Genomic DNA, 24359 nt, shown 5'->3' with positions numbered 1-24359 from the left:
CTGAAGTCTAGTTTTCTTTCTGGGTTTAGTGAGAGAACCTGCTATAATGTCGCAGAGCTGTTCTATCTGCAAGCAGGCTTCCAGCACCCAGCTAGGAGAACGTAAACGAATCAACGAAAGGACAGTTGATCAGATTCACCTTTTGGTCTCCTTTAATTCTTACTTCAGCAAGACAAACATAGATGGGGGGCTCGGGGGCATGTGTGGTTGCCCTTGAGTGGCATTGTGGGGGACGAGCAGAGTCATTTTTGTGAGTGGAGTTGGATAGTGAAAAGTCCAAGTGTCATGTGCTTATGGTGCATATCTACATGTGCTTATTGTGCATGTTTAAGGTGCATATATATATATATGCTTATGGTGCCTGTGCTTAGGGAGTGGCAGTAGGACTAGCTCATCACTCAGTGTCTGAACACCTCCCCGGGCTTCCTCTCTGTGGACAAGCCAAGAGCTCTCCCTTCAGTGTGGTAGTTCTTGGTGGGGCCTTCCCATGTGGCACTTCCATAGGTCAGGGTGTGGCACCCTGGCCACAGAGAGGAACATCCACTCACTCACTCACCGTCCTGTGTTCCTAATGCACCTGTTCAGATCAAGCCACAGTGAGAGTATTTGCTGGATAGGTTGGCTTATTGTTAAGAGGGTTTCTCAAGCTGAGCACTTCTGACATTTTGGGCTGGATAATTAGTTGTGTACCGCTGTCTTGTACACTGTAGGATATTTGGCAGTATTCGTGGCCTATCCCCATTGGATGTCAGTGGCACCCCCCACCCCAAGTGCGGCAACAAAAAATGCCTTCAGACTTTGTTAAATGACCTCTCAGGGAAAAGATCACCCTGGTTGAGAACCACCTTCCTAAAGTCGGAAGAAGAAAGGACATGATGTTGGCACGTGGTTAGCCTCAACCGCATTGTTCCCAGTAGGAGGTCAGGAAAGAGGAAGTGAGAGGAACACGGTGACACAGAGAGGCGTGCAGTCTCGCAATGTGCGTGGTCTCCCAACGTTGTTGCCCGCCACTGTGAGGAGTGTGAGCGCGTACTTCCCAGTGTGTGTGCCTGCTTACGTGGAGGCTCCCCTGCGTTAATATTGTGTGTGCTGTAGGGTGTACACACAACATCTTAAAAGGCTAAAAAATAAGAACAGAAGCTCTAGTGTTCTTTTTCTGTACCCCAGCGGATTGTCCCTGCACCTCCAAAATGTGCTTATACTTCTTTGGCAACCACAGCCTCCAGGAGTTGAGGTGGGTCTAAAAGGAACAAGCGCAGATCTGAAAACAGAGGACGCTGATGTGAGTTTCAGGGCAGCCGCCTGTTGACCTTGCCATCTTCAGTTGTAACCTCTCCGAGCCCCATTTTCCCCATCTATAGAGTTATAAACTGGGGGGAAATGCTACCTGCTCCTCTCTTCCTGGTAAGGTTGCTGCAAAGAGCAGGTGAGCTAAAATGTATGAAACATTTCTTTAAAAGCATTATAGGAATATCAAAATGATTGTCTTGGTAGCAGTTCTGGAAGTGCTGTAATAACTGGAGTGGAGCAAATTAGGATCGAGTCTGCCGCTGGCTGACGGTCCTCACTCTGGCCTGTGCGTCCTGTGGGATTAGACAGGATGGCCTGTAGGGAAGTGTTCCTAACCAGTAGAGCAGGCCAGAGTGACCTGCTCTGCACGCCAGAGCTTTGCTAACTCTGCATGTGCTTGGCTGAATGGGACATTGCTTTTCCTTCCTGGGTGGGGGTGTGTGACATCACCCACTAATTCTGTGATACCTTGGGGCCTCTTCACGACAGTAACAAAAGCATAAATAATCCTAGGTAGGGTTTACATTGATCTAAATCTAAATCTACATCTAAAACACCTGACCTGAGAGAGGTCTAAGTAGGAGCCAGATGCTTCTCTGGGCAAAGCCAGCGTTTACACGGTCCTGGGCCTGTCTGAGCTGTGCTGGTTGGACCCATCTCCCCACCCCCAGGAGCCTAGTGTTACCTCACGGACCATTAGCAGGAGAGCAGAACTGATTTCCTTTCTTGTAGTCTGTGCACAAATGGGTGCTTTATGGATGACTGGAGAAACATAGCTACCTCCAACAGCATTATTCATTAAAAAGGTTTATCCTAAGCCTTTGTTCTTAGTGTCTGTCTTCTCGTCTAGGGCCTCTCTGTCCCTAGACACTAATGATTCTTTACCAGGCCAGTCTGTGATCTTCTAACAGATGAAAACAGAAGTGTTACTCTGACAGGCATGATATCAGGTGGTAGTTGTGGGCATTGCTGGAGGTGATTTTAGTTCTTTTCCAAAAATATATCCTAAGCTAGCCAAGGGAATGCTGTATATGAGATTTTGTGTCTTTCAAAGGGAAAAGAAGGGCATCCGAACCTATTTCAAAGGGCCTTTTGTTGGGATGGGGGTTTGTCCCCATCGATCCCGAGATGTTGAAACTCACTCTCATAGCTCAGAGACTGAGCCTGCTCCAGGCTGTGCAGCTGAGCTCCCTGCAGGGCACCTTGGAGCCAGCTGTGGACACACACTGGCCTGGGGGTGCCAGGGGCACTCTGCTCTAGAGGACAGGAGGGGTTGGGATTTAAACCCAGCATCTTGGGAGAAGCACGTGAGCTTGGACTGACTGACTTGCGTGCTGATCATGGTCCTCTCCTGCCCTCCCCTCCCCCTCTGTTTGCTATTCCTGGGTCTGCTCTTCTGGGAACTAAACTGCTCTCTACCATGAAGTGAATTAATAATTTTAGGGTATCGGGTCATTTGAAGTACTCTCTTTTCAGGGTCTTAATGCTGAGGCTCTTCTAAGAAGCCACTGGCATCTTCGCCAGAATTTCTCTTTCTCGGATGTGAAGGGAATACTGTCACTGTCTTGGTAGACTGGCTCTTTTCTCGTGGGTGGTATTTCCCATTCATCCTTGGTGCCCTGCTGTATGGCATCGAGCCACTTGATGACATAGCGGTCTTAAAGTTTCTGTGTTAAGATGAGGAAACTGAGACCAGAATGTGCTCAACTAGTTTCTCAAAATTATAGTGAAGTATGTCCTAGCTTAGAAACAGGATCAGAACTTTTATCCTGATCATTTATTCGGAACATCTTATCGAATACCTACCTGAATACTCTTAATAGGCACCAAGTGCTGCAGTCACAGGGTGCCTTTTGAGAGTGCAGAGGAAGCGGCGGCGGCAGCAGCCCTGCGTGGGGGGAAGAAGTGGAGAGAAGAGGGGGGCAGTTTGCCTGCAGAGCCTTCCTTCCTCACCCGCCCCCATGAGCTCAAAGATCAGCTCTATAACCAGATTCGATGGATTACTTATATTTAACTGTGTAGAACCTCCTGGTTTGTGAGGGACATATGAGCTGATGAGTTACAGTAGGTCAAACCCCATTGCACAACAGTCACTGTTTCTGAGATCTCACCCTCAGCTGCATGAAGGCGGGTAGCCAGATAAGGGGAGGCAGAAGATTAGCTAGAACACAGCTCTCCTGAGACCAAAAACACAACCAAATCCTGTGCTTTAGACATGCCCGCTGCTTCGCAACACTAAAGAAGTAACCCAGCTGATTGATAAGCATCAATTCGGGTTTTATGTGCATGATATTGCAACACATGAAAAATATTTTTTCAAGAGAGCTACACAATACACTGGCAAGACTTTTTTTTTTTTTTTTTTTTTTAATGGAGAGTAAGGTATATACCTTAAAAGAAACCTCTTTGCTTTGGCCAGATATAGTGATATGTGCCAGGATTTCCATCTGCCAAAAAGACAGCTTGGGAAGATACTGTAATAACAGCAAAAGTAACCTAATATTAAAAAACTAACTTGAAAGCATAAGTTCCATGGGGTCCTACAGGTTGAGAGCAGCATTCCATGGGGGTGGTGGGATTCCCTCGGCATTCTTGAGAAACAGCATTCCAGTCTTCGTGGCATCCCCACTCCCATTTGGGCAGTTTTTCCTGGTACAGTAGTGATTTGTTCCCTGTTGGGTTTTCTACTCCTTGGCCTCTCTATGGTGTAATATTTAACTCAAAATTTCTCAACTCTTCTGGTAATTAAATATCTTCAAAGCAATTGAGCTTCCTCTTGAACCTACATGCCCTACTTTTCCAAGTGCATCCTCGTAAAAACACAGTTACCCCAAATGAAGAATATTTCACATGTAAAGGGCAATTAAAAATCCCATCCTGCATGGTTGCTGGAAGGAGTACTAGTTTGGAAGTGGCAGAGAGGGGGTTTAGTCTGGGCTCAGCTTCCTGTGAGCCTGCAGACATGTTGCTTAGCACCACTGAGACTCGGAGCCTTCAGTGATGGTTCGGTGGCCAGCCTATGTGACAGGCATGTCATAGAGACTGACACATGGAGGTGTTCCACCAGCGTCACTGCCCACTCTTCTGTCACCTATGCCACCAGCATGGAAACACCTCACACTGTATGGTCTGGGAAAAATTCTGTGAACATACACACCCTGCCAGCAGGAAGCTATGGAAGAAACCTGCTGGAGGGCAGGGGTGGAAGTCACCTGCCATGGCTTGAACACGTCTCTACACACACAGCTGCAGTGCTTGCAGAGTGTTTAGTGCCCTCTTAGAATGAGGACATAGCTGTAAATGGCATAGAAATGTGAGCCTAGTCAAGTAGAAGCCTGCTAAAGCAAACGAACCCAGAGCAAAAGAGGAGAAAATCCCAAGCTGGTGGTACCAGGTGCCTTGTAATAAGCAAAGGGCTTTTGAAGACTGCAGGGCCTTTTCACCAGCCCTCAGTAAATCTCTCCTCCCTGGTTGGGTTCTAAGCTAGGAGTGACCTCCTTTTCCTCTTAAAAATAGGCTGAAGCCCTGGTCTCACATGTACCAGAAAACACCATCCGGTTTGGCTGGAGTAGTGATGAAGTCCCAAAGCAGGTAGTGACCTGTTCCATTATTTTAGGTCTGTAAGTCAAGAGGGCACCGAGTTGGATAGTGTTTGTCCCTCCTTTCCAGATAGCTAAGCAACGGTTCCTATGGGGACTTGAGCTCAAAGCGAGGTAGAAGGAATGGAGCTAGATTCTTTACTCCATTGTGACTGGACAGATCAAGGCGCTGGGGCCCAGCTGCAGCTCCATACATTCCAAAGGGAAGCGGAGACCGGGACTAGACTAGGCCTTGTCCTAAACTGGAAAGTGTCTCAGGGCCCGGCGTTATTCTGTTCTAGAGCGGCCACACTTCAGATGGTTTCATCTGTTGTTTCCCAGTACATGAGGAAGCGTCGGAGGTCCCGCCTTACAGCCGTAGAACAGCGGGGGCTCCGTACGAGGAGGGGCACCTCACTGCCCAGGGTGATCTTGTGAATGTCTCTGAGGACAGTGAATCAGGCAGTGTAGAAGTCACTTTGACAGATTTTGCTGTGGATCTGGGAAGTTAGATTTAGCTGACACCTGTCAGGATGCACGCTCCCCCGGGGCAGAGGTCTTGTCTGTCTTGTCACTGGTATGCCTGTGCACCTGGCGCAGTGCCTGGCTGGAAGTAGTTGTTTGATAAATATTTGTTGAGTTGATGGTTGAGTGAGTGAATCCCTGCAGCCCTCCTACTTATAGATACAGGAAATAGGATGAAAATCAGTGTCAGCTCACTACACCTTTCCTGAGTCCTTGTCAGACTCAGATTTCGTTCAGGCTTTTCTAAGCTCATGAAGAAGGAACAGGAAATAAGGCCAGAAACGAACGTGAGGCAGAGGCAGGTGTGTCACAGCACCTTCATGAGAGCCAAGAGATGGAGGACTGGATGAGATCTGCGGCATATACACGCAGTGCGGTGCTGCTCAGCTGCAGAAGGAAATGAAATCCTGTCATCTGCAGCAACGTGGATGGAACTGGAGACCATCGTGTTGAAGTGAGTCAGGCACGTGAAGACAAATACCGAAGGGTCTCTTATGTGGAGTCATAAAAATAGTGGTCTTGGGCCGGCCCCGTGGCTCACTCGGGAGAGCGCGGCACTGGGAGCACAGAGGCCGCGGGTTCAGATCCTATATAGGGATGGTCGGTGCGCTCACTGGCTGAGCGTGGTGCAGACTGCACCGTGCCAAGGGGTGCGATCACCTTACCGGTCAAAAGAAAAAGAAAAAAAGTGGTCTCATGGGGGGTAGAATAATGGTTGCCAGAGGTGGCGGGGGACAGGACGGACTAAGGGAGTTGTGCAGTGTGTGCACGTGTTGAAACAACACGCTGTCTCCAGCAAGTTGTAAATGTAAAAATAGTTTGAATTTAAAAAGAAGAACAATAGGAGATACCAACAAAATTTAAAAAGAGAGAGAGAATATAGAGCAGGGGGGAAAGCCCTTGGGTATCCTAATCTCTTATGTGACCCCCTTCACAGTTGCCCAAAGCCCTAATGTGCCCTCGGGGGCTCGTCCACCCAACAGTGGAGCTTCGTTACCACCACAGAGAGGAAAGGGGGAGAAGAGCTGCCTGCCGAGGACCTGGGATCTACCTCTCCAGGAACCAGACGGATACAAATAAAGGCTTCTGGCAGCTCTTGCACATCAGCTGAGAGCAGGTTGTCCTGTTAGGAAAAATAACGTCTTTCAGAATGATGTATGGAGCTCACTCAGGCAGACACTATTCCAAAACAGAACCTCAGGACAGGCCCAGAGCCTTTTTCCTATTTAGGATGCAGCCCAGGTCCTGGGAGCTGCTTCCTTTTGGTATGTGTGAAGCTGTACTTGTCCTCACGGTGACCTGGTCTGCCTGCCCTGACTTAGTGAAAAATCGGCCTTGGAAGTTATTCCAGACATTTGGTTGCACTTTCAGCTGGAAAGTCCCTGCACTAAAGCACGTGCAGCGCCTGGGCAGTGGCCCTGGCCAGGGCTGCGCTTTGACCTTCCCAGCCAGCGCTGCAGTAGCATTGCGCCTGCTCTCCTGGCGCTTCCAATAGCTGATGCGAGCGGGGCCTGGGGAGCTTCTGTGCTTGTCAGTGCCACAGCCACTGCCCAGGCCTCGGCACGGCCACATCTGCAATGCTCTAATTCATCATCCCCATCTCATCAATCTGAGGAATAGCCCTTGCTCAGGATAGAGAATCAAGGATGCTGATGTCATTGATTTATTTCTTCAGAATTTCCCAGGCATTTTGAGGTTATCCTCTGAGTGCCACCTTCCCTTTGGAAAAACTGAGCCTACATGGGGAGCTAGCCCTCGGGGTACACCCATCCTGCCAGCGCACTGCCTCCTCGCTGACAGCCCCAGGGTGAGTTCTAGCTCTGTGTAGAATGAGACTGGTGGGCCCAGTAGGACTGGAGCAGTAGAAACATCTCTACTTCTGTCCCCTCCATTTTTACAGAATCTCTAGTGAGACATGCACAGCCCAAAGTATCCTTTCTCTCGGGAACTGATGTGTGAATCATCTGAATAGTTCTGAGTGCTTCTGGTTTCTTTTTTGTTGGTTGAGGCTAAGCCTGGAATTAAATCAACATTTTCCCTCCCTGAAGCCCCAGGCTCTGCCAAGTTCTGGTCCTTGATGACCCTAAATCTGCAAAGCTTGTGGAATCTCCAGAGAAATAACACTGGGAGGAGGGCAGAATGTCGTTCCAGACGCCAGATTCTCTGCTCTAAGACACTTTGTCAAGTTCTGTGTCTTTCATCCCAAAAATTGAAAATTATAGTGGGGGGCTGACCCCGTGGCTCTCTCAGGAGAGTGCGGCGCTCATAGCACCGAGGCCGCAGGTTCAGATCCTGTATACAGATGGCCGGTGCGCTCACTGGCTGAGCGTGGTGCAGAAAACACCGTGCCGAGGGTTGCGATCCCCTTACCAGTCAAAAGAAGAAGAAAATTATAAGCGGGGAGAAGACTCCCAAAGGGGAAAACAGAGTAGGACTCTGGAACGTACCTTCTTTTTCTTCTGTTCATGTTGTGGTCTAGAGACAGCACAGTAGTGATCGGAGTTACTGCTTTCCTCCTTAGATTCAAGCCTTGGCCCTGCTGCTCACTAGCTGTATGACTGGGCAGCTTATTTACTGTCCCTGAACTTCAGTTACCTCCATTGCAACATGACAGCTCCTACCTCACATACTTCTGTTTTAAGCCGGCTAACCTCATATTCCTCTAGAACGTCTCCTGGTTGGGCTAAACTTCCCGTAGTACCACACACACACGTCCGTCGTAGTAGTTGATACATTCTCCTGAAATGACCCACGTCCATCTCTGTCATGACTAGCCCACAGCCCTTCAAGAGGAGAGACTGGTTTTTTGGGGGGGGGGGGGGGCTCCTTTTTTTTTTTTTTTTTTTTTCTTTTTTTGACCAGTAAGGGGATCACAACCCTTGGCACGGTGTTGTCTGTATCACGCTCAGCCAGTGAGCGCACCGGCCATCCCTATATAGGATCCGAACCCGCATCCTCGGCGCTACCAGCGCCGCACTGTCCCGAGTGAGCCACGGGGCTGGCCCAGGAGAGACTGTTTTAATCGGCTTTGTTTCCTGAGGATCCGGTAGAGTTCCTGGCAAACAGCATGCATTATCCACTAAAACAGATTTCACTTCTCGAGTGTTTTTCTGCAGGAGTCTTTTTGTTCAATGTACCGTGAAATCGCTTGGATCTGAACTGAGGATGTTAGCTGTTTGATTTCCCGGAAGTGATAGTTCTTACTCTGATTTTCTTCTCTCATCTAAAAGAAATACGGTTTTAATGAGCAGGGTTCCCAGAAAGCTTGTGCGTGAGTGGCTGCTTCACCATTACGTGCTTTTCTCATCTGCTTTCTGTTTAAGGGCAGTTGTGAAAAGTCCATGATGGGAAGGAAAGAATTGGATGGTGGCAGCTGGGGAGCCCTCAGCCTCTCGTGTGTATCACGTTGGGACTGTGGGCTTTGATGAGGAGAAGGGCAGGAAGGCTGGTGTTTGGAAGTGATGAGCTGGCACAGTCAAAGGCTGTGCTCTCCCGTGCCTGGGTGGGCAGGTTTGGAGAGCGCTGGGACCGGGCCTGCCAGCTTTGCTGCCTGCCTTTTTTCTTCCGTTACCTATAGTTCACGTATTTCCTGATCTTCCACATGCCCTAGTCCAGCATCCCAGCTTACACTTTTTGGGTCCTGAGCTTAGTGTTGAAGAATGGAGCATGGGTATTTAAAATGACACTCCCATGGGTGTGATGACTAGGACAGGGCACAGGTGAGCCTGAGGATCTGCGTTCAGATCCTGTGTTAGTCTATTTCTGTTGCTTATAACAAAATATCTGGAACTGGATAATTTAGAAAGAAAATGAAATTTACTGCTTACCGTTTCAGAGGCTGGCAAGTCCAAAGTCCAGGGAACACATTTGGTGAAGGCCTTGGTGGTGGCAGTGGTGACCAAGGGGTGTCACGTGGTAGAAACGGTGGAGCAGAGAGAGACTCTCACATGCTTTCCCTTTAAAGTCCTCAGAACTACACCCCTCACCACCCTGAAACCATCAACCTAATCGCCTCTTCAAGGCCCCACCTTTCAGCTACCGCAATAGGATTTCTCACCCTTTTAACACTGTCACAGTGGGGACCAAGCCTCCAACACATTATAGTTTTTTGTGGGGGGACACAAGGCAGTCCATAATAGATCCCATCATTATACATCTACCTGAATTTGTGAATGAACATGCCACCAGATCTTGCTTTTTTAGTAAAGATTCACTAGAAAATTTGAAAGATGCCCTTTGGTGAAAGATCCTGGTAATTCCAGCAGATGCACTAAGACTTTATTCAGTGCCTACCTGGATTCATAAAAAGCTCTAATGCCATTACAAAGATGCCCAAAATACTGTTCACAGCCTCCAGAACACTTCTGCACCCCTTTATGCCACAAACATCACTAAGTCAGAATTCCCTCTGCTTCCCTTCAGTGGGGCTTCACCTGATAGATCAGCTGTCACCCAGAACTGGGTTGGTGGGATGTTGTGTGCCAAAACCCAGTGTCGTCTCTTAGAGCTTTGAATATCACAGAAACCAGAGCCCTGCCGCAGCCGGGATGCGAGGTGCTTGTGAGCTGCTCCCACCTATGCTTCTGGCTTCTCTGTGCCACATCAGGTCTGCTCCTCGAAGGTCTAGGAATACCAAACTGCCACTGTGTGTCACTGTGCCTTGGCTCAGGCCGCCCCCCTCCCATCTTTCTTTGTCAAATAACTTGTTTACAATTCAAAGCGAATGGACACAACTTGCCCGTGCAGGAATGCACACAAATTGGTGGTGCAACTGTTACTGGATGTCTGCTGAATACTGCAAATGTGTGCGAGGCTTCTGTGAAAGGGGAAGGCGGGTGGCAGATGTGGGACAAAGCACACGCCCCTCCACTCGTGTGCGTGTCACTCAGCACTTATCATGATCCCGGGAGATGGATATAGGCCTCATGTATAGATCAGGAAACGTGCTCTGTGTAGCTACATCATTTTCCTGAGATTCTCTAGCGAGCCACTGTTGAGTCGGGCGTCTGATCTGGATTTGTCTGACTCTGCACATGTGTGTTCCATCATATGACAGCGGACACACTGAAGAACAATGGGAGGCCACCTCTGACCAACACAGGGCACTAAGGAACATCAAAAAGGTGATGATGACAGCGACAGAGACAGGGAACTCTTCCAGATAAAGGGAGAATAAAGAGACATAATAGTCAAGTACAGTATTTAATTTTTAAACATCCATGAGTCCATAGTGATACTTGAAAATATAAAGAAAAATGGGAAATGTGCTTTTTTTTTTAACAAAAGAATCATAGTGGAGTAAATGGCAGGATTTTTAAAATCGCCACTTTGTGACCCGCAGTATAGTCACTGACAGGCAGAGCTGCTCAGTGATGCCGAGGCCACTGGATAAAAGGATGCTGGGAACAGGTACCCCCGTGTTTCTAAGTGTCACCCCACAGACGGCTGGTCATTCACCAAGGGGGAAGTGTGCTTTTCCGTCACAAGATGTAGGGCCCCACCTCAACCCCGCACTCAGGCCTGGCCCAGAGCCTCCGCTGAGCAGCGAGGCAGTGACACAGCCAGCCCGCATGCCTCACGGGGTCCTGGATTGGCGGGTGGGGGTGCTGCAAGATTTGCTCCGCAGTGGCTTCTCCATTAGAGGCGCTTTCTTCCTAGGCAGTGAGAAGAGCTACCTCAGGGCGCGTGAGCTCACCCAACTGTAGGAGCAGACGTGGCAGGAGTCTGCTTCTCCCGCTTAGGGAACTGCCACTCACACCAGGCTCCTTTCCCGGCCTTCACAAAGCCATGGCCTCTTTGACTTTCAATATGCCCTTGGTCTGCCTCCGTGGAGGCCGCCCTGACCTCACTGCAGTGAACGGCGGCTGCTTGGATGAATGGAGGCTTCCTCGGGCGCCGCCTCTGTCCTCGTGGCCTGTGTACAGTTTCTGTCCTTTGTCATCAGGACGTTGCTTCTTGCTTGTCTTGCAGGTTCAGGTGTGAATGGCCTGGAGGAGCCCAGCACTGCCAAGAGGCCAAGGGGCACTCCTGAGAGGATCGAGCTGGAGAACTACCGCCTGTCGCTGAAGCAGGCAGAGGAGCTGGAGGAGGTGCCCGAGGAGACGCAGGCAGAGCACAACCTGAGCAGTGTGCTGGACAAGGGCGCAGAAGAGGACGTAGCCAGCAGGTCAGCCGTGCCCGTGGCCTGCCCTGCCCCTCCTCCCTAGGGCAATGGCCACACGAGCTCCTCCAGATGAATGTCCTGCCTCACCTCAGGACAGCACAGCAGCTTGTCAGCAGCATGGAATCTGAGCCAGACTCAGATTTGGCTGGCTTTGAATCTTGACTCTTGCATTTACCAGCTGTGTGACCCTAGGCAGGTTATGTAACCTCCGTATGCCTCAGTTTTCTTATCTGTGAAATAGAGGTAATATTAGTATCTCCTGCACAGAATTGGTGTGAGGGTTAAATGAGCTGATGTGTATAAAGTGTTTAAAACAGCACTTGGCACAGGTAAGCGCCTATGGGTTACTTTGCATGTGCTGGACCATGCACAAAGGACTACGTATCCACCACCTCTCAGGAACCCTGTAAAGTAGACAGAACATGCATTTTGTCACCTTGTAGGTCAGGAAACAGATGGTGACTCAGACAAGAGCTAAGATTGAGATTCAAGCTTTTGGGTCCAAGCCTGGGATTCTTTCTTGTTTCCCTGCTGCCCTGTGATCCATTCTCCCTCATCTCTCCATCTCATTAGCAGTAACGATCCCACCCAGTGACTTAATTCAGATGTTCAATAAGTGTGTGTTGAACACCTGCCATGCCTGTAGCACAGGGTTAATCATTGAAAAGGTAGCGAAAAAATAACAAGTCACAGGTTCTGCCCTCAGTTGCTGTTCACAGATTCACTGTAGGGAAAAGACTTCCATGTGGGGAGAAAGCGGCCCCACAGCAGTGCACTGCTGGGGGTCAGGGTCTGGTGGAGGAGCACTGGGGCTGCAGCCAGGGGTGACCCAGCTGCCAGCTCACTACGCCAGCTTGGGGAAGCCACCTTACTCTCCGGGTTTCTTTTTCCTCCTGTGGGTAAAGAGAGGGGCAGAGGATGTTTGTCCCGGGGGTCACATACAGCAGCAAGTGGTTTCATGCTTAGCCAGTCCCAGTATGCTCATCTTGTGTACCTGAGCGATGCCTGTGCGGGACCCGCCGGCCCTGCAGGCCTCTTGTGCCTGCTGCCCTGTACTCGCATGCATACATCGTCAGCAGGGAAGGCTCCCAGTGCTCAGCAGAAATTTATGAAGATAAAAAGGAGGGGCAAAGCCAGCATAGGATGGGCCCTCCTGCAGGCTTCAGGGCAGGAGCACTTGCTGCAACCCCGGATGGGCGGAGGCTTTGGGTTGACATTCGAGAGCATATGAAGTACACGCTAAGCACTTTTATCTAGCCATGATTAAGGGAATGTATGCGGATAAAGAAAACAGAGCATTTGTTTAAGGTCAGGAGTGTCTTTCAGAGGGCGTTTGCAGAGCAGAGCTACTTCCCACCACCTCAGCCCTGGTATCAGGCATGTTCTGGCTGTCCACTTCTGGGGCTGTCCCCACACACAGCTCTTCCAGGCATTCCAGGGCAGCCTACCCCTTGGAACCTGCAGTTCTGAAGCCGTCACTAGTCACATAACTGCATCTCTAGCCAGAGCACCCATGCAGACGCCATGCTCCCTGCTGCACTCGGGTGAGGAGAGCCCGCCATGGGGGTGAGAGATCCTCTGTGTCTCACAGAGCTGATGACTTGAACTCGGGGTGAATGTTGTCAGTGCCACTTGCCTGCAGTGTAGTTTTTTCTCCTCTGTAATTCATAACCTGGGCAGCAAGGTCACATAAGGTAGCAAAGGCAGCCCGGGAAGGATGCACCATGGCTTTACAGCAGCATGTCTAGGAAGGTCAGCACAGAAGAGCATGGAATCAGTCACCCTCGATCCAGTGCCGCAAATGCCCCCACCGTACTTAGATTCAAGTTAAAAAAACAAAAAACCTAGCATTAGATGCTATGCAGAGTGAAAAATGGTCTCTTAAAAATGAAGAGCCCAGAGAAAGGAGATACAGATTTTATCTTATTTCCCCAAGAAATAAGGTGCATAAAATGGACGTGTGTTTTTTCCATCTTTACAGCACCAAGGAGAGAGTGAGGGGGGCTGTCAGCGCTCACTCCTTCTTTGATAAGATGTTAGACCTGAAGATGAGGAATGACATAGTTTTAAGGAGTTTACCAGTCCAACCCAGAGAACTCTTAACATATCACCTGCTGCAGGAAGCAGTATAGTGTGATGTTTCAGAACATGACTTTGGAGTCCAGCAGATCTGGACATGAAACCCAGCTCAGCCATCTACCAGCTGTTAGCCAGTTACTTAACCTCTCTGTGCCTCACTCATCTGCAAAGGACACTGTACCTTTTGTTATGAGGATTAAATCAAATAAAACAACTGGCACAGGGCCTGACACCTAGTGAGCGCTGAGTCAGTGCCAGCAATGCTGTCGTTATCACCATATTACCCCGCAGCTCTAAGCACGCACAGGGACCCCACACTGGGAGGGATTCTGATACAGGCTGAGCATCCCTAATGCAAAAATCTGAAATCCTGAATGTTCAATGAGCATTTCCTTTGACTGTCATGTCAGAGCTCAAAAAGTTTCAGATTTTGGAGCATTTTGGATTTCATATTTTTGGATTAAGGATGCTCAACCAGTAAGTATGATATAAATATTCCAGAATCTGAAATCCAAAACACTCCTGTTCCCAAGCATTTGGATAAGGGATACTCAGCCTTTATTGGTTTCCTTAAACAGGTGGGTTAAGTGCCAGAAATTGGGTTTAGCATTGTCCCAGGGCATTGGTATCCCAGTGTTCCATGCCTCAGGGTCATGCGGTGGGCTTGTGAAAACCCAATTGCTGTGCTGTTTCAGATTCAGCTGGTCTGGGGTAAAGCTCAAGAATTTTTATCTCTGATAAGTTCCCAGGTGATGCTGTGGTCCAGAGACCGCACTTTGATTATCTCCGCTCTGTTTTCCAAATTTCCCTGATGATAAATACCACCTGGAACACTTGGTAAAATGTAAGTACTGGACCCCTCCCTTGAGTATCTAATTCTGTGGGTTTGAGCTGGAGGCCAGGAATGTCTGTTTTTAACAGACAACCTAGGTGATTCTCATCACCTGATTCATAGTTTAGTTGACATAAGCCCTGTAAGTCCTAAACCTTTTCATAGGTTCCTGACCTAGGCTTAGTCAGCTCCAGGACCCTTCCTTGCAAGCGAGGTAGGGCCCGTCTTCTGGAGGGGACTATGGAAATAGCACTTTTTCTATGGAAAGACTGAGTGGCCAAAGACAAGGCAGAATTGGCTTTGTGATTTTAGTATTGTTTTTCCATGAACCGAAGAATTTGTCCCAGGCAATGAAGAGGCCTCATACAGTGCTGTCTGCTGGAGCTCTTCAGTGTTGTAAAATTGGTAAGATTCATGGCTCTGAGGAGCACATCGGAGAGGCCGGAGCAGACAGGTGCTTTTTCTAGGTGGGCAGCCAAGGTTACAGGGGCTCCCCAGAGTCGATGGCAGGCTAGCCCAAATGGCCCTTGCCCTCTGTCAGAATAACACCACAAGGAAAAGCCCCTCCCTCAAGGCCAACCATGAATAAATGGGTTTGCCCACCTGTTTCTCTCTGTCCTGCTTTTCAGCACAGGCAGCAACGTGAGCCATTGCTGAGCAGGATGCAGATTTTAGCATGGATTAAATGTCTGCTTTGTAAAGATTGCTGGACAATGTACATCTTCTCTAGCAGTCTGCTTAGCAGTAGCCTGTTTGCGTGGATGTCAGGGTGGATGGGATATAGGGGCATGGCTGAGCTGGACGGACAGTTGCACCAACTCTGTCTGAGATTAGGAGAGGGTCAATTTAAAAGTGAAAGCTGTGATTCCACATTTCCCTTTGAAAATCGCCCAGGCTGCCTCCTGGGTGGCAGGGCCTGAATTCTGGCCTCCACTTTTTAAGGTTTCTGAGCTTGATCTCTACCTTCCTCCTGGGCTTGCCACCCTGGCAGCTGCTAGTGGGTTTTTGGAGACCCAGCCAGGCGGGTGCAGCCTGGCATGGCATGGACATTGCTGGGAGTCCTGACTTCTCCTCACACAAGCAATTGGGCTTCTTAGCCTTCAGTTTCCTAGTTTCTAAAAAATGGGAAAAATACCAGCTGTGCCCTGGAGTGGTTGTATGTGAGGTGAGCTCTGCAGATGTGCCTTGTGCAGCACAGCAATTACTGCTGATCATTGTCATCCTTGGGACTGCCGTTCCTGACGCAGTGGAACCTCTGCTTGGCTTATTTAAGCCGAGCATACCTTGTCTTTCTAGATTCTAATTCATATGCCTATTGGCTTTGTTTCCTCCTGCCAGGCCCTAGCAGTGCTCCAGTAAGAAGACACCCAAGGGAAAATCCAGGGAGGGGTTTTGGGATGAGTCATGGGGTGTAAATTGTTGCAGGGAGGACTTCTGCTAGATGTTCTTCTAACTAGAAGCATCAGCTCCTTCTGATGGAGGCTTCACCAGGGGGGAAGTGTCATCTCTGACACCTTTGACGTTAGGGGCAGCCTGCCCTGGTCTGTTTGTGGTCCCTGGTACATTCCTGCACGTCTTGGCCATGCTGGATCCTGTGGTAGGACCCCAGCAAGCAGAGCAGACCCAGGCCAGGGAGGCAAGCAGATCACACAGCCTGATGGGACAGCGTGCTATTACCATTGCACACATGGACACCTGCCATGAGGGGAGGGCGACTGTGGTGACCAGCTTTCTGGCCCCCTCTTTCCTGAGAGGCTGTGTTCTGAGAAGTCACCCTCCTCTCCCAGAGGGAAGGAGACGTTGGTTGTCTGTGTTGCATTTTTTTTGGTGTATATAAGGATTCTCTCCACTTAAAAAGTTCCCACTGGGTTAGTGCAAGGGGGTCTCCGCCTTGTGCACCTTCCCCTAGCCTCACAGAAGGCCAGACCCAGAGGTGCAGGTGTGGGAGCAACCAGGAAAGGTCGAATGAGCCTTGCGAATTCACACCACGAATCTTGCATGAGGTAAGGCCCTGGCCAGACCCAGAGACCCAAGGTCCTGTGAAAATGATAGCCTGGAAGGGAACAGTTCACAACACCTGCCAGGTTTCTCTGTGCTTCAGAAAAACAGGGAGGCTATTTGTGTGTCTTAGGTCTGCAGAAGCAAGTAGCAAGGCCTCAGGGATGGGCTGAGCTTGTAGCTCATGGAGAGAGGCACGGGTTGACCTTTCTGCTCTCCTTTCTGTGCTCCGTGCCTCACGTGCTATGCTCCCACAGCCTTGAGCTGTCCTAAAACTAGCCCAGGAGGCACTATAGCTGTATGTGGGGCCTCGTTGTTCTTGTCACAAGGTATTTATCCGTTGCCCACATTAGGCCCATGCAGCCATCCTTATGATGTGGCACGGAGCAAGGACAGGGCCACACTGAGGCCCCTCTCTGCCTCAGAGCAGCTTCATCCTGCTCGCCGGTGCCGGGACAGCCTTGAACAAGCCACCGGGCACCCTCCACCATGAAGGAGGGATGAGGTGGCCTTCCCTCTGCCCACCAAAGCATCAAGGCGGCCTAGAAGTGTCCCCGTCCTTGTTTCATGTTTGAATGGTATTAAATAACATGCACTGGGGTGCACATTGTTGTTCATTAGTGGGAAAGTAACCAATGAAAATGTGAAGGCAAAAATAGCGCCAGTAAAGGGGAATGAAAACTGTCAAAGTCCAGAGGCCACACTTTACACGGCCAGATTCTTCCACGTGCCACTTGAACCACCTCCGCCCAGCCCACCGTGCCCTGCAGGTACAGTCTCCCTCACCTCCTCAGGACACGTTTGCATCTTAGCTCCCCTTGAAAGTGAGGGGCTTTTCTGTGTCACCTTTGCTGTGGGTAATGCTGCTGCTTGTCCAGAGGGACGGATGCCAAGGCTGGGCTTATCTCCACCTCCCCAGTTTCTACAGAGTCTGCCGTAACTTTGCAGTGAGCGGGTGCTTGCTGCCCACTGTACTTGCTGCCCGCATGCTCCCCCCAGTGGCCGGCCAGGGCTTGGCACATCAGGGCTCTTGGGGAACACCGTGAAACTGAGCCTGTGGCCTTACCGCAGTCCCACCGGGTATGCGCCTTGACTGCCAGCCTCCTCCTCTGTGCGGGCCACACTGTGGCGTGCAACAGGAGGGAAGAGGACTCTCTCCACTCTCCATTCCCAGGTCCTGTGCTTGGATCAGAACGAGTCCACTGCCCCCATTCGTGCCCTTGAGGCCTCCGTGAGACCACTCAGTGACCCTGGCATTTGCTGAGTCAAAGCACCACACCCCACGGGGCGTTGGCTCACGTGGGCATGCGTTTCGTCCTGCCCTGGTGGCCACTCTTTCCGTCCCTTCTGTTGCGTCCCTCTCTCCCCTCCTGCTCAGCAGGTGCCTTGCCTGGGACTTACGGTCTCTGGCTGTGGCTCTCAACCTTCCCCTTCTCGGGCTTTGTCGTTCCTCACTGTGGGTGTGTGTTCCTCTCCTCAGCAGTTCCGAGTCTGAGATGGAGGAGGAGGAGGAGGAGCAGGATGAGCCTCGGCTGCCCACCTCTGACCTGGGTGGTGTTCCTTGGAAGGAGGCCGTGAGGATCCACGCTCTTCTGCAGGGGAAGAGTGGGGAGGAGCTAGAGGCCTTGACAAGCTTCGAGCCCGGGGATGAGGAGGAGGAAGAGGACGACTACGAGGACGACTACGAGGATGAGGACGAGGAGGAGGAGTCCAGCGAAGGTCAGGGAAACATCTCTGCTCCTAAGCCTGACCTGTCCCCCATGAGGCCAGGGTCCCGTGCGTGAGGGTGACAGACTCACCTCCCACAGACCCAGGACGATCCTTCCTGCCTCTCCCTGACCTCAGGTACGAGGCAGAGGCGAGGACACCTGACATCATGTCCCTCGTACACATTCTTATTAAAAATGGGAAGGGGAGGCAGAGGGCGGTCCAAGGACTTCATCCATGTCAGGTGCACGTTCTCTTCGCCTGCCCATTTTCTCTCTTTTTTTCCTTTAGGTTCAGTTAAAGAAACATTTTAATAAGAAAACGGAATTTAGTTTCTAGAGGATTCCCTGATTCCTAGTCTGGGGTGTTGGAGGCTGCTGTGAGCTGAGGCACCCACTGGATGGGGTTCAGTTGGCGACCTGCAGGCTGATGTACTTGGGCCGGTGTCCAGAGAAGGAGCAGCTTAGCTTCGGTTTCAGTCACTCTGGGTGGCTCTTAAATACTCTCTCTCCTTGGACTTGAGATTTTTCAGCTCAGTTCCTGTCCCTAGCTCTATCTGAGGAAGAACTTGCTGGTGGCTTCTTGCCTATGGAGAAAGAGGGTCATTCTTTCCCTCTCCTGGTTGCTCAGAAGTCTGGTGGGTGGTGAGGAAGGAACCAGGGCCGATGGGGTCCTGATTCCCCTGCAGATGGGCTGTGCTCTCTCTCCCGCGGCATGAAATGAATGGGAAGGACAAGGGCCTTTTAATTTCCAAGCACCAGTTCCTCCTGCCGTTGGTCAGAGGAGCAGATTAAATTCTGGGCAGCCCCGGGCCCGGGGGAGTTGGCACTCTGCCCTACTGCTCATGGTGCTCATCTCCGCTTTTCCTGGAATCCGGTGTGCTTGCTGCCCAGCCCAGTCCAGGGTCTGTTTTCTCTGGCACAGCAAGGCCAGAGTGCTGGCCAAATGAGGAGCCCCTCTCTGATGCGGCTGAAGTTCCTGAGCAGCCAAGAGCTGCACGGCTCGCAGCACTGTCCCAATGAGGTGGGCACAGGGATGGGGTACACAGGGCCAAGGCCTCCTCTCCCCGTCCCCTGTAGGCAGGCAGCACCCATGGGCAGCGCTGAATGGCCTGCCACTCTGTGCTCAGTCCGCTTTGGGAGAGATGAGTAAGGTCTGTGCAGGAAGGAGGCTGTGCCTGCAGAGCCGTGCTGTCCAGAGCTGCCCACGCCCCTGCTAGCTGGGGTGATCACGGCCACGGCTCACCAGGGGAGAGATGTTTAGTTTTTGTCCCTCCAGATATCATGACCTCCATCTGATGGTTAACGCTTAGTGGCTTCTAACCCTGACACAGCTCAGGGTCAACTTGTTCCCTGCTTAGGAGGTTTTAGCCCAGCTTTCCCTCAGGCAGACTTAATTTCCTTGATTTGGACCTAAGGTCCAGACCAAACCTGTAAGGAGCAGGCTTTAACTAAGAAACACATACCCACAAGTTCGGCCTAACTCTGGGTGCTCCCACATGGGGCCTGTGTTGGCATTCCTGTCTGGAGAGTGTGTGTCTTGTGGGCAGCAGATCTCGAAGCCTGTGGGGCGGTGGCAGCATGCTGCTGCCTTGCAGCTGGAGGTAGCTCTTCCCTCCGTCCATACCCCTTTCTCTCTGTCCCCCTGCGGGATTCTTGATGCTGCATAGGCATCTGGCTCCCCCTGTTGTAGATGGGGGGTACTGTCCCAGGACAGGTACCTGCCCTGCCAGGGGCTCTGGCCTTTCTCAAAAGAACAAGACCCGGGTACATGGAAGGTCACATGCTCTGCCCTTCGCCCACTGTACCCTGGCTCCCTAGCATCCAGGGTAGAATTTGCCTTCAGGAGCTGGTCCCATGTGAAAGGATCTGTGTTTTCTGGAGCTGTGCTGAGAGCCTTTGCATGTGTCTAGCTGGGCACCCACCCCTAGACAGACAGCTGTATGCAGAGCAGCAGGTGAGCCTTGGGAGACTCCAGAGGCAGTCTTTTGGAGTGTGGCCCTATCTGTGCCCTGGACATTGTGCGGCAAGTCCCCCTCATCCAGTTAAGACTCAGCTTCTCTAAGGCAGACATCCCCGGATCACTGCTACAGGAGCCTTTAACATTTCTGAGGAAGGGTGAAATGCTGGCTTCACGCTGTTGTATTAACAGGAGCAGAACTTTGCTCAGGGAGAACAAGCACTCTCTTCCCTTTGTTGCTTGGGAGGTAGAGCAAGGCTTTCTCTCTGACTTACGTTCCTCAGTCTTCAGACATGCAGGGTTGGTGTCTTGCTGTGGTTCAGCCCTGTCCAGCACCATAAAGGCTAATTGATCTTGGAAAAAGTCTGTGAATCTGTAGAGACCAGCAGGCCTAGTAAGGCATGTGTGAGAGGCTGATGACCCACATGCAGCGGAGTGTGGTGGTCTTATTGGTACTTTTTGCCCGTGTCACATTCCTCAACATTTGGAGTGAAGATGTTGTCATTATAGTGACTGAAGCAAAACCAGATTGTCCAGTTGGGTTGTTGAGGGAAAGGTGACATACACTCCCAGATGGAAGCTGGCTCCATCAGGAACCCAGAGTCCTTTAGGTCAGGTGGCACCTTGATGTCTGCACAGTCATCTTTCCTCCCATAATGTCCCCTTCCCCAAGTTGCTGCCTGTCCCTTTATCTTAACCCAACTGTATGGCATGGTCCAGGCACTAATTTGAGGGAACCCACAGGGCAGGGGCTGCATGCAGAGTTCTTGGGCTCTGACAGCAAGAATAATCTGAAAGGGCCACTGGTACGTTTTCATTAAGCTGAGAAACAAGGTCTTGTGTCCAGAGGGGATCAGCAGGACACAAGGTAGAATTTTAAGGAAAAGGCTTTGACCTCAGGAAAAGCAGGGTGATCTTGGTCCCATCCTACCTCAAACTACCAGAGCCTTGGGCATTTACAGGATAGAGCTGTGCTTCCTCTCCCAGCCCCTGCCTCCCCGACTCCATCTCCTCCCCATATCTGTGTCCCTGCCACAGAGCCAGCACACAGCACAAGGCCCATCACAGAGGGGAACGTTTATCTCTAGCAGCAGCTCTAGCTGCAGAAGATATAAACTAAAGCACCAACAAAGTGCATTCTGTCCCATGTTTGCTAGCTGGTTCATGACAGAATGACACCGTCCCATCCCCCTCTCCCTTATCACTTGGCTTGTCTCCAAGAAGCCATCAGCTTGGCAGGCCATGCGACACACAGAAGGGGCAGGAATGGTGCATACCCGGGGGTCTCACACTGTGCCAGGTGACAGCTGACTCCTCATGACTCCTGGAGGGATGGCCCCTCAGAGGCCAGTTTTAATCTGCTCTTTTTTTCCAACTTGACATGGGGGTCCCTCAAATGCAGGTTAGGATGAAAAGAGCATCAGAAGGGAAAGTTCTTTCTGCATTTGGGATTGGAATGTGTGGTTCTTCTCTTCATTGAGGTCAAGAGCACATGTGAAGCTTGAAATGACGAAATCTAATCAAATGAATAGAAGTCGTGTGTGTGCATGCATGTGCATGTGTGTGCATGTTCTCCATTGTCACCTCTTTATCGGACTGATGCTGTAAATACTGTAACTTTTCTTTCTGTTTTCTTTCCTGTGGTGTTTCATCCCCTCCTTTCCTTGGCTGTTTATTTTCTCCTTCCTTCCTCCCCATCATCTCCTCCACCCCTTGAACCTGGTACAGTAGCTGGGAGCCAGCGGCTGGAGCAGGTCTTAAACCCAGCTGGTCCCTTGGAGATCCAGGCTGACGTGCACTGGACACACATTCGTGAGACAGAGCAGCAGGAGAGGATGGCGTCAACCCCCGAGTCCTCTGCCTCCAGAGGTAACCGCTTCCAGACCAGGGCCCAGCGTGCCTCCTGCTGCTACAGAGGCCCTTCCATTAGGGCAGCCCCATCAGTTTTCTCAAAAGTATGAGCCAGCAGAACGTTTTGTTTTCCTGACATTAATCGTGACGATTGCCCTTGACCTTCGTTTGAGGATATGAAAAGTTCTCTGTGGATTAAGAGGTTTTGGGCTCTTTCTCCATTGATGCAAAATAGAAAAATGAACCTGACCTTGGGAACACCAAGAATTTGCTTTCCTTCCCCCTTATTTCTAAGCAAGGTTTCTCTTTCCCCACTTTATGAAGTATTCTGGTGCTTTCCTCATGGGGCGTGTCTGGGTGTGAATGTGTATTGGCAGGATGGTGGGGAGCCTATTTTGAAGTGAAATAAAGTTTTAAGAAGAGATTTATATCAAGGAGGCTCCAAAGTAGCTACCATAATTTCCAACTCCAGGCTTTAGGTGAGATGATCTGTGTTTCACAGTAGAATGGAGATGTGTCTTTTCCTGGCTTCTTTTAAGGAATAACAATTTAAAAAAAAAAAAAAAAAAAAAGGCTGTTGAGGGATGCGGTGGCTGCCGTGTCGTACTCCTGAGCACATGGATCTTCCACACATGGATCCTCGGTGTCAGCAGCCCTGCCTCCAGCGCTCTGTCTTCATGACTTCATTCAGCACTTGTTACAAGCTCTGAGTGACAAAGAGGGCAGCTCCTGCCTGCATGGAGCATAGCATTTCATGGGACATCTGATCCTCCCCAGCCCCAAGTCTTCACCTATAGGCAAGCTCTGGTAACGGCTTTTGCGTTACTGTAAATGCCCAGCAGCTCTGCAGAACTTGGTGAGAGAGGCCTTGGTCTGGCCTGCAAGTCAGGACGGCCCTGCAGCCCTGAGCCAATGCTGGTGCTTCCTTGGATTTCCTCTTCTCTCATCCTGAACACCCACCGTGTAGGCTGACAGTGGGACTGTTGCTCCTCGGTGGTGCCGGACGGGCGTCTGTCTTGCGATACCATCTCAGTTTCTCTTCTATGTGGGACTTCAGGAATGACCTCAGCTCTCCTCGTTGGGAATGCTCATTGCTGTGTAACTTTGTGTTTATCATCTGTTTTAAATTCAGTGCCTGATCTTCCCTCCATACGCCGCGCAGCAGTGCAGGCCTGGCTGGAGACGGTCTCCGGAGGTAGTCTGGTGATGTTTGGTCTCTCACCCTTCACTGTAACCTCTCTTTCTCTCTCTCTGTCTCTCAGCTGCTCACTGGTACCTTAACACTAGACCTCTGGCCCTGTTGCTGGTGCATGCAAGGGCGCAGAGGAGCGGGTGGGGCCACGTGCATGCCTCCCTTAGGCGGCCGTCCTTGCATGGGCCATCCTGCACCCTCCAGGCACGTCAGGAAGGCAGCAGTCAGCAGTGTAGACAGACAGAGACAAACTTGTTTTTTAGTAATTGAGGCTTACTTTGCTGATAAAGGGCAGGGCTGAAGGAACATTTTTTAGCACTGAGGTTTAAAGATATTGAAATTAAGTTGGGTAGAAATTCAGTGGGAAAGTAGAGGAATCAGATAGTATTCCACAAACCTACCAAAGTGTCAGGAAGGAAAGTCAGAAGTTTGGGGGAGGGGGTTATGGAAAACTTATCAGTGAAGAGGAGAGAACAGAGGATGGATGTACACTATTCAGCTGAAGGTAGGACAGGCTGGGTACAAACTGATGTGTCATCAGCTGGATCTCCAGACTAAAGTGTGCATGTCTGTTTAAGTACTTAGCCCAAGAGATAGTTGAAAAACCTTAGTTATCCTTCCTAAGTGTTTTTGGAAACGTGTTTCTCAACCAGGGGGTCACTGGCATTTTGGGCAGGACACTTTGCAGGATGTTTAACATCCTTGGCCTTCATGGGGCTGAATGTCAGTAACAGCCCCATCCCCAGCCCAGCCATTGAGACAGCCAGAGCCCCTCACGTATCCTCAGTCACCACTTGAAGAAAGGCAGCATTGCTCCCAACTGAGGACCGCTGTCCTAGCGGTCCCTTCTGGGTTGGGCAGGACTGGAGCTCATAGATCTTCAGCAGACCATCCTGTTGTCCTCGCCAGCAGCAGAAAAAGTAGGTGCACACTTGCTGGAACCTCCCCAGGGCCATGAGGAGAGAGAATGTCATCCGATGCCCAGTGCAGCCGACCCCAAGCCATTAGCTCTGTGAACAGAAGCTGCTGCTTATGATTGTAGTTAGTGTGTGTCCCCAGGATGGCGGGACAAGGCTGAGGTGTCAGGACTTCCCAGCTGGCAGCTGGAGTAGCCCAAGAGCTAAGTCTGTCAGCGACTCTTGGCTTTCATCACAGTGTGGCAGCTGCTCGCACGCCGTGCCTCGT

General features: G+C 50.6%; 1 protein-coding gene across 25 annotated transcripts in view; it reads left to right on the top strand.

Annotated features, from left to right (window-relative positions):
- MICAL3 (microtubule associated monooxygenase, calponin and LIM domain containing 3) overlaps positions 1–24359 on the top strand; it is a 181888-nt gene that overhangs the window by 124895 nt on the left and 32634 nt on the right. For 18 of the 25 annotated variants that reach the window (XR_010021420.1, XM_063076411.1, XM_063076357.1 and 15 more), the window contains 4 exons: positions 11364–11559; positions 17946–18184; positions 21860–22000; positions 23115–23180. Coding sequence is in view for 24 of the 25 variants with exons in the window: in XM_063076411.1 (XP_062932481.1) it covers positions 11364–11559; positions 17946–18184; positions 21860–22000; positions 23115–23180 (642 nt within the window). In the remaining variant the exon portion in view is untranslated. The remainder of the gene's footprint in view (positions 1–11363; positions 11560–17945; positions 18185–21859; positions 22001–23114; positions 23181–24359) is intronic. The other 7 variants (XM_063076628.1, XM_063076457.1, XM_063076540.1 and 4 more) reach the window with 5 other exon arrangements.

This window comes from Cynocephalus volans, chromosome 1 (genome assembly GCF_027409185.1).
Source record: "Cynocephalus volans isolate mCynVol1 chromosome 1, mCynVol1.pri, whole genome shotgun sequence".
In the NCBI taxonomy this organism is placed as follows: domain Eukaryota; kingdom Metazoa; phylum Chordata; class Mammalia; order Dermoptera; family Cynocephalidae; genus Cynocephalus; species Cynocephalus volans.
The sequence above is the reverse complement of the archived record's forward strand: the minus strand, read 5'-3'. Positions and strand labels throughout refer to the sequence as shown.